The sequence below is a fragment of the Salvia hispanica genome, chromosome 5, assembly GCF_029641045.1.
Source record: "Salvia hispanica isolate PSC_SH4W2 chromosome 5, Shi_PSC_v1, whole genome shotgun sequence".
NCBI classification, from domain to species: Eukaryota; Viridiplantae; Streptophyta; class Magnoliopsida; order Lamiales; family Lamiaceae; genus Salvia; species Salvia hispanica.
Window position 1 is genome coordinate 6693100 of NC_142696.1, and position 10927 is coordinate 6704026.

Genomic DNA, 10927 nt, shown 5'->3' on the forward strand with positions numbered 1-10927 from the left:
TTTAACTTATGAATATAAACAATTAACGAGGTTGTAATGCTGCGTGATGAATATTGCATGGAAGCGGTGTCAGATATATATCAAGGACATGACAAAAATAAAAGTTAAATTACCTAAGAAATTACTTACGGTTATCAATCCCTCGGTATTTACCGTCAGATTGCTGACTGAAAACAGCTATCAACGGATTGGATGGGTTACCGACCGAATTTCCTTAGTCCCTAACAAAAACATATTACCGACATATAAATTAACGACATAAAATGTCAATAACACTGTTTATTGACATATATTTGTTGTTTTTAGTGAATGCGATATATTTTCAAAATTTGGTTATGTATACTCTAAGCTTATTTTGCGTATAAGTGAGAGATTGTTAGAGTATACACTGCTTTATAAAGCTTAATTTCTAAGTTTATTAGAAAAATATTACTCCGTATTATCACACTATTTCTTATTCATTTATTATTGTTGATTAATTTTATAGAAAATACACTAAATAATGAAAGAAATGGTCCTTCTTCTACATTGATCGATAAATATACAATTATGAAAAATATTTCAATGGATACCTTAGAGAAGATGTGGTTAATCTATCGCGAATGGTTGTTAGTGTTGGACTGAAGTCACTTCCTATTTGAACGACTTATGACATTGTAGTGTGATATTAAACTGAATGTATCACGTGGAGATAAGTTCTTCTTGCTTGATTAGACCAAGTACGATATCGATGATAATTTATTTCTTAATCTATATTGGTAACATTGAGCATATATTGTTGGTCATGCTCTACTTTGTCTTATCAATATGTGTGAGTTTTCGCAACTAGTATTACCATATCGTCCTGGGTAACTATGATCAACATACCAAGTAGACTATTATTGTTACTTTATAGAATCATGTCTTAGAGCATCCACAATGGATGCCCAATCTCACGCCCTATCGCCCGAGATCGGGCTCGAGCATGATCGGGCATCCATTGCAGGTCTCGGGCGTGCCCGGAGACGACCGAGAGTTCGGTCGTGACCGATCTCTCGCCCGATCCATCAGCCGTGAGATCGGTCGCCCATTGCAGGGGCGCGCCCAATCATGCGTTGGCCCGACCAACGCGTTTTTTATTTATTTATTTTTCTTTTTCAATTCTATAAATATACCTTAATTTCACTCATTTTTCACACAACTCTCACACATCTCTCTCAAATCTCTCTCCGTTGCAATATCTCTTTCACTCAATTTTCCAAAATGTTTTCGGGGAAGATATTGGTTGGTCTATGGAACGCGCTGAAGGGGTTGGCAGCGGAAGCGCTCACATAAATCAATTACATAATAATTCAGATCTATTTAGCGGATTATTTAGACAAATTCTATTCGCGTAATTATCACATGTATCATGCTCATAACTCAAATAATAACATGCTTTAAATTAATTGAAACCTAAAACATGCTTTTCTAAGGTTTAGCCATTATACCTTGATGATTCTCCAAAGAATCAAAGATAGCTAGCGCCTTCTCCACGTGAAGAACTTTAGTACAAAACCATGGATCTTCTGACTGGTTCCGGAACTGTGAACTGATATCAGGGTGGGCTGATCTCACCAGCGCACTAGGACTTAAATAGAGAAGACAGAAATCCTTTCCCACGGAGGAGAAAAATTCGACCTCTACTAGGAGTAGGGGGGGCCGAAAATTTTGAGAGAAAAACAAGTGTGTTTTCTGTTTCCTTTATTCTCCTATTTATAATAAGTCACATATTGGGCCCAGTCAGGGATCTATGGAAGGCTTTGGATATGGGCTCCTCCAATTAGCTTTTTACTAATTAAATTAAACCCAATTTAATATAAGCTTAAAATTGGAATATTACGAGCAGCCACTACAGAAGTAATACTGCACTCCCCATCCAAATCCGAAATTATAAGTACTTCGGGTTTCCAATACTTTATATTTATTTCCCGCGCTTAAGATAGAAACATCCATTAATTAATTATTGTCTGCTATGGACTTAATTAATTAATATTTTATTTATTCCAAGAGAGGACTCAGCGAGAAAATCCTATTTATTATTCATAGAGTAATTAAAACTCCAACTAGCTAGGTTCCGAATAATAAAACCTTATTTCAAGCTTCTCTTGAGGATGTTATCAAACGAGACTCACCTCGCGCACGATTCAACATAATAGCAATCCTATCACCGCTAGATATTAATCACCACTACCCAATATACCAGGCTTATTGGGTTGCGAAAAACCCGCACCATTTGGTAAGTCAAAGTAGTGCATAATTAATACCGTATGCTCAATGCTAACGTACATTGATTGAGAAATAATTTACGAGACCTCGTCTTTCAGTAGATAGCATAAAGACTATCTCGCTGTTAGATCCATTCAGTGCTATACCACACCAACGTCATCTTATTTCAGTAAGGCTTAGAAATAATCGGACTGACATTGCAACCTTTCACGATAGGTAGTCTAAGCCTATCTAGGTTGTGAAATTCTTCTTTTTCTTTGTTTAGAACTGACCGTGTTACCTTAAAGTGAACGACGCCCACAACCGGTCTACTAAAACAAAGACTTAGACTTTGTTAAGTTACTTATACATTTAAATATGCAATAAACATCCATTAAATGTAAAACATAACAACATTATGACAAAAATAATCTGTTTATTCATTTGAAAAATAAAATAAGAGTTTTAATAGTATTCAATCACTCGAAAGGTGATTTCTAGTATACAAACTCTAACACGCGCAATGTTTGCTTTCGGGAACCAGATTCTCGCCGGTATTCGTGCAATACAAGAGCAAGAGCAAGCCGAATAGCAGGCCCAAGAGCAGGTCCCGAGGCCCATCCGTCGACGGACATCCGTCCGTCGAGTGCATATCCTAGCTCATCAACGTCTGTTCGAGGACTACTTCGCCGAACATCCCCGGTGGGGCGCGCCGGTTTTTCGCCGACGGTTTAGGATGCGGCGAGAGCTGTTTATCCAGATTGTTCACGCGTTGGAGGCGTGCGACGAGTACTTCCAGCAGCGGGAAGATGCGGCCCACAGAAAGGGTCCATCCCCGCTGACGAAGTGCACAGTTGCACTTCGTCAGTTGGCATACGGCTCTACGGCGGACATGTTCGACGAGTATCTTCACGTCGGGGATACAACTGTCCGGGAGTATCTGGTAAGTTTTTGTGCGGGCGTTATTGACGCCTTCAACGCCACATATTTGCGCAAGCCGAATGCCCAAGACTGCCAGGACCTGCTGCGGATGCACGATACGGTGCACGGCTTTCCTGGAATGTTAGGGAGTATTGATTGTATGCACTGGGAGTGGAAGAATTGTCTTGCAGCGTGGAGTGACCAATTCACCAGTGAGTATAAGGGTACCCACCCAACGATGATCCTTGAAGCAATCGTTGACCACAGTATTTGGATTTGGCATGCTCACTTTGGCGTGGCGGGGTCCAACAACGACATGAATGTGTTGAACTCGTCCAGTCTCTTCACTGAGCAATGCAATGGCAACGGTCCGGTTATCAACTTCAATGCCAACGGACGACAACATCATGTGGGGTACTACTTAGCCGACGGTATTTACTCGAGATGGCCAGTTTTCTTGAAGACTATCTCCTGCCCAACGGGTGCGAGGAGAGAGTTTGTTGCGGCAAAGCAGGAGGCTGCACGGAAGGACGTGGAGCAAGGATTCGGTGTGCTTCAAGCGCGTTGGGGAATAGTGAAAGGCCTGACTCGTTCCTGGTACATGCATCATATCGCCAATGTCATGTACGCGTGCATCATCTTGCACAACATGATTATTCACGATAAAGGTCGTGCAGCTAGTCAGTGGTCCGATGATGAAGCCGCTCCGAGCGCATGTCATGCAGCCCCGCCGGTCGTTCGAGGTTTACCCTATGGAATCAGCGGGAGATTGCAAGATCAGGAGAGCATGCGCAACCAACAAGCTCATCTTGATCTCATGAACGACATGATTGAAGAAGTTTGGACGCGTAGTGGTCGTTGAAATTGTACCTCTTTAGTTGTAACTTTAAAAAAAAAATAATTGAGTAATGTATGTTTTTTGCTTAGTTCTTTAATTAGAAGTCTAATTTTGCTATTTATAATTGATAAACATACAAAAAATTAAAATTAAAATTGAAATGAGAAATGAATAATAGATAGGGCATGCACTAGGATTCCACCATTGCAGAAAGATAGGACATGCTGACATGGCAACCACTAGAGCTCTCACTAGGGCATGCACTAAGACATCTATTGTGGATGCTCTTAAGTATGCCAAAGCTGATATTGTCCCACTACAATTTTCAGAATATAAAAAGTCATTTCATAACTCTGATCACTCTTTGAAAAAATTAGTTAATTAAATTGAGCTGGCGACAAAACACGATTAACTAGTGAACAGATAAACTCTCTAACAAAGGAAATCAAGTAAATTAATAATGTTTCCAAATTATGTAATCTGAATTTGAAATGTAAATCAATATTAATCACGACAATGACACTAACATTTAAATAGTTTATTCAAATTGAGCTAATTTAGTCAAACAAAAATCTATTACGATAAGGTCTATCCAAATCTCCCTCTGCTCTTCTTGTCATATTTTCTCTTCCCTAGGTTTAGAAGTTTGATAAGTACAATTACCCACTCAATATTCAAAATTTTAAATAAGGATAACTGGCTAGAAAATTTGTTGGCGGATCCAACTACTAAAGTGATGGCAGTAACATATCCTCATCTAAAAAAAATAGCATAAAAAAATAACTCTTGATCCAGAGAGATTATGCCTACGGTCTATCTATCTTATTTGATGACTATCAATCATTATACTCCTTTCATCCCCAAATAATATAAACTATTTCATTTATTCGTCCGTCCCTGAAAAATATGAAATTTCTAATTTTAAAAAATTCAAACAACATATTATTGAAATTTCTAATTTTGAAAAATTCAAACAATATATTATCCCTACATATCATTTTATTTACTACTCCCTCCGTCCCCCATTAGCAGTCACAGTTTGACCGGGTACGGGTTTTAAGAAATGTAAAGAAAAGTTGGTTGAAAAAGTTAGTGGAATGTGGGGCCCACTTTTTTATATTGGTTTTATAATAAAATGTGAGTGAAGTGAGTTAGTGGAATGTGGGACCTACTACCATTTATGGTAAAAATGAAGTGTGACTCTTAATTGGGGACGGACCGAAATGGAAAAGTGTGACTGTTAATCGGGGACAGAGGGAGTAACTTATACGATGTCATTAACAACTTATACCATTACAATAGTGTTGACCCCACTCTCGACTAACATTATTTTCACTATCCTTTCTTTCTCTCTCTTACTTTTTTCCTTGTTTATTAAAACTCGTGCCGAACCCATTGTTCATACTCTTTGGGGACGGAGGGAGTAGATGTATATAAATTTCGTTGAATTAACTCAAGTATTTTTCGGAATAATCCTATGAGATCCTCGACAACGGTGATCTTCGAAACATCCTCAACATGATCTTGATCCCTCGATAAATTATTTGCAATTTAGATTAAAAGGAAGTCAATACCAGTATCAGTTTTAATAGTGTAAAAAATTAATACTTCTGTTGGACTTGGGCATGATGGGTTTGTTGATCCATATTTAAAATACAAATGGGAATTGGGCATGAGGCATGCACCAACCAAGTCGTGGATACGATGTCTCGAATTTAATGTTGGTTCATGGATTTCACTCTCTGCATTTATTCATTCAGTAAATAGTTTAATTGAAACTACGATTGTGCGTGAAAATGCTAGTTAGTGTTGTGCTACATGCATCACCGTTGTCAATCAAATCTTATTTTATTTTATTTTTAATTGGAAAAAAGGATTGAGAATCTTTACTTATAAGTCCATCCTTATAAAGAAGGGAAATAATATTAATCTACAAAACTCGGATAATTTTAACTAAATTCTTAAGCGTATCGTCTGTTTACAACTTTATTTTCATGGTTTTCTATTGAATGACATTTAGTCATATATACTTTGTTTTTTTTATTAATTAATTAGTTTTATGTTACTTGTCAACTACTATAATTAATAATTCTACTTTCGCTAATTGATTATCTAAGATAACATCATTAGAAATAATAAAAATACTAAAATATTGAAGGACATGTTTAATTTTTTGATATCTCAAAAACTATTTCTAGTTCCAATCATTCAAATTCTAAATTATTGGCTGACCTATCTTTTGAGCTTGCTACTATCTAGTTAACTGAGTTACACAGGAATATTAAATATCATTATAATTAAAACCAATGTTACGTTAGTCGCTAAATTAGAGTGAAAAGATGGGGGTGTCAAAAACATACCTAATGGAGTATTTAATTATTCAAATGTATTAATATATGGAGAGTGGACATGCATGTTTGTGGCATGTTTTGTGGAACGTGATTACAAATGTCTAGTCTTTGCAAATCTCGGAGGATTTTTATCGTGAGATATGTCTGAGCGATTAATCCAATGAATCTAATCAATTAATGCGTAGATTGTTTTCATAATCTTATTCAGTCATTTCCCCCTATTTTGTGTAGGTGCAGTCGTACATGAATGTACTAAATTTTTAGTACTATATTTTTGGAAGTAAGAAAAAAAGGGAGAAAATTGAGAATATTCTTCGATTGATTCTTCATGCTAACTAATGTTTAAACTATCACTTTAAAAATTAATAAAAATATCCAAAACCTTAATTATATTAATTACAACAGGGTCGGTGATCTACTTAAAATTAACGTAAAACAAAATTAGGTTGTGTTATTATACATATTACATGGGAATCTCAATTGGGTCAGCCCATTCGAGTTCGGGCTAATTAGTTCGGATTGTTATGTTATTTTAATGCGAATCATTCGGAGCTACTATAATTTGTTTTAACTCTGAATATACTAAAGAACTCAAGTGTGTACATTTGATAAGACGACCACCTACCACAAAATACATTCAATAGCCTTTCTCCATTGATGACCTCACAAAGCTCCCAAAAACTTTTCATGATACCTAGAGCAACTATGGTGCTATCATTTGGGTACTTGGACAATGTAGTTAGCCTGTTGGAGAGCCTCTTCCAAGTTGCATTCTATTTTTCTTAAGAAGTTATTATCTTTTCGTTGGAATCCCTTGCGTACTTCGAGGAGGAAGTACATACTGTAAAGTTTCACTATTACTATCTCCGTCTTCTAGATATTGTCCCATTTTGACCCGACACAGGTTTTAAGATATATAATGAACAGTGAGTTGAAAAAGTTAGTGGATCGTGAACCCTACTTTTATATATTCGTTTTATAATAAAATATGAGTAGGAATGAGTTAGTGGAATATGAGGTCCACTACTGGCTCAACTTATTTTTAACACAAGTATACCCGCAAGTGTACGTGGCTAATGTAGCAAATAGTAAGCAAAGAGTATCGTATCCACAGAGACAATCAGTGTCAACCTAATTACCACGAACCAACCTCAACTACTATCTAGATGAATCGGAAAGTTTGGATTTTCTAAATCTACTTAAAAGCAAGATAAAAACAGTTAAAAACAACTAGAGAACTGAAAGCAAATAAGAAAACGAATGTAGATCAAGGATGAGAAGGGTAGAATCCTACGGGATCGATAACAACTATCCTACGCTCAACTAACTTCTTAACTATGCCAACAAAGGGTCTCAAGGGTTATTAAGCTATCACTAAGGTAAAACTATATCTTTTCTCAAAGCATATAATTTGTAGATTGCTACCTAGAACCGAAGTGTCCTTCCTAGAACTAAGATAACAACTCCTAAAAGCTCCTAAGATACTTAGCTTCATTCAAATGCTCAAATCTGTCAATTATATTGGCAAAGACGTCAACTTCTCTTCTTTCAAATTAAACTACTCACTTCCCAGGTATTGTAGTAAAATCCACATGCATTTATAAGGTGATCAATCAAATAAATGTATAAGCACAAGAGAAGTCAAAATAACCACATGAGCCAAGGCATAGAAAAAGGAAATCAATTAAACATAAGAATCATTGTATCTCCCCCGTAGAACTCTACGAAGGATTTAGCTACTCATGTTCATCACAAAAGTCAAAGAAATATTCAAAGAAATATTCAAAAACATTGTTTGAACAAGAATAAAACTAAAAGTAGAAACTCCTAGAATTGGATTGGGCGGATTGGAGGTCTCGTCTTCAATCTTGCGATGAATACTCGCCCTCTGCTCGTTCTTCTCTTCTTCCTAGGTGAAAAAGTAGTATTTTTGGGGTAGGAGGTGTGTAAGTTGTGTTTGGAGGCGTTTCCTAGGCATATATATACCTAGGGTTGACTTTGGGCCCAAATTAAACTGTCGAACGAAGCTGGCGGGTCGCCAGGTTGGGTGTGCGTTGAAGCTGGCGAGTCGCCAGCTGCTTACGGCATTTTTTTTGTCTTTTTCTGGCGGGTCGTTCGTTTGCATGCGAACTTGGCGGGTCGCCAGCTATGTCACTGCTCTGCGCAGTCTTGGTAAAACGGCCATAATTTCTTCTACCAAACTCCGATTGAGACGTTTAAGATATCCACGCGAAGCTATTTCGAAGACGAAGAGAATGATATGCATTACATGCGAATCGGACTTCAAAATCTCCAGATAAGCTGTATCGAACATTGAGCAGCTGCACATCCACATATTTTGTACATTTTTCTACACATTCTTCACAAAATGGTCAAAATACCAACATAATAGAGGAGTAGCTATAACCATGTCTCAAAGTACACAATATATGATCAAAACCAAGTAAAACTACCCTATAAAGTCATGTAAAATCCAAGTGAATCAACTACCAAAAATAGTAAAAAGTGAAATGGGACAAACTTTGGGGGATGGACGGAAATGGAAAGTGGGACAAACTTTTAGGGACAGAGGTAGTAATATGTTTTCTTCTTTTGGAGATTCTGTACCAATAGTGTCAGTGGAAACAACATTCTCATCGGGATTTGGTTTAGGAGTTATCTCGGATATGTTAACTCTCAAATAGAGGGACTTGCCAATGGCACAGCCCTACTTAGATTGTCCTCCGAGCTACCTATAGGCCACGAAGACTCACTTGGTCGCACAAGGTGATAGCTTGGTTTTCTCGTGTTTTCGTATATTGTACATTTGAAAACTTTGGATAAAAGGTTTAGGTATTCGTGCCAACTTGAATTATCTTGAAATTATTGTATTTTTATCTAGATCACCTAATAAAGACATTCACTGATAAATGCTTGACACTAGCTCACTAATTGTGCATATTCGTATCGTCTAGAAAAATTATCTGCCTAAAATCAATAGACTTGATAGAAAAACGCACCGACTCTAATCAATTTTTATGCATGTTCGTATTATATTTTCATATTGTCTCTGAAATTATAAGCATAGTAAACCATAAGGCTCCTTATATTTTCCACAGTAGTATATGAAATGAAAAACTAAATTTCTAGTACATTTTATATAAAATTTATGACAATGGAATACATCTTCATAAAATAGTAACCTTTGATAATTAATATTCCCTTCGTCTCAACTAAGATTATATACTTTCCTTTTCGTTTGTCTAATATATATGGAACGATATATTTTAATTTTTGAAAACTTTTATTCTCTAATTAATTTACTCAAGCTCATCCTTTTTTTCTTTCTCTGGTTAGAATTTAACTCTCTTTTCCTCTCTAGTTACTTATACCTACATTTTTTTTCTTTAAATTAGGTATGTTAACCAATAATTTTTCATCTCTATTTAATACTTAACCAATCTGTTTTCTTAAAATCACTGTCAAACAAAAAAAATGTGTCTAAAAAAGAGTACTACTAAAATAAAGAAAGAACATAGTGCTGACTCGGACGTGCCTTGAAACCCACAACCACATCAACAGTTCAACACCGACCCCGCTGCTCTTGAGTCGAATGCACGCAAAGCATAATCAAGGCATCCATGCTGGCACTTACACGTGTCATTAGCACGTAGTTGACTTATTAACTTATTAACACCATGTTCAAAATTAAAGTAAACAAAATTATGTTTAGAGTCTTAGAGATAACCGGCCATTCGATATTTTTTATAACGATGGCTTCACAATAAAATAGGAATTATTTTGTAATTTTATAGTATTACTTTTTATTTTTTGTTATTTTTATTAAATATTGTTATTACATTCTATCTATTAAAATTAACTATGATTTTAAAATTAAAAAAAGTAAATATAAAAAATAACTACCACTGCTACTGTATATGAAAAAATTGTACTAATATTCATTCAAAATAAAATATACTACTACAAATCATGTATAAAAACGTTATGAGATTAATAGTATTCCTTTTATTGTTACAACTTACAATCTAATCACTAGTATATCTTTATTTTAGGAGCCAACGCTTATTTATAATTATAATTATTTTTTATTTAAAATCTACATAACCGATTATTTTTATTACATTATGCGGAACACATAAAAATTATACATAATCATAAAATGTCAATGTGTTTTTTACTAAATGTGTAAACCACGGGAAAAAAGTTGGTAAGAATCAATGTTGAACGGTAACAAATCCTTAAAAATATATTCCAAAACTTCCCTTGAGATTTATAAAGAATTATCACATGGAGTATTGAATCGTGCAGTATGAATTCATGTTTGAACTTTTTTGGATAGGATAGTCAATTGAATTTGATTTATCTTTATCCAAAATAAGTATAGTAGTTAAGTTTTAAAATATAATTATGAACAAAAATTTATTATGGCAAAGAAATATTTTTTGTCAATAAATCATTATCTTTTTATATATTGTCTTTAATTGAATTTAATAAAATAACATAAGTGGCTGCATTAATAAAATTCTAAAAAAAAAAAAAAACCATGTATAAATATGCTTCTCCCCTCAATTTGGGGGAAGAGAGACCAAAG

General features: G+C 35.3%; 1 protein-coding gene across 1 annotated transcript; it reads left to right on the plus strand.

Annotated features, from left to right (window-relative positions):
• The first annotated feature begins 2962 nt into the window (after nt 1–2962).
• On the plus strand, nt 2963–4009 carry LOC125189933 (uncharacterized). Its single transcript, XM_048087151.2, has one exon. It carries the CDS (start codon nt 2963–2965, stop codon nt 4007–4009), a length of 1047 nt encoding a protein of 348 aa, XP_047943108.2.
• The last annotated feature ends 6918 nt before the right edge of the window (nt 4010–10927 follow it).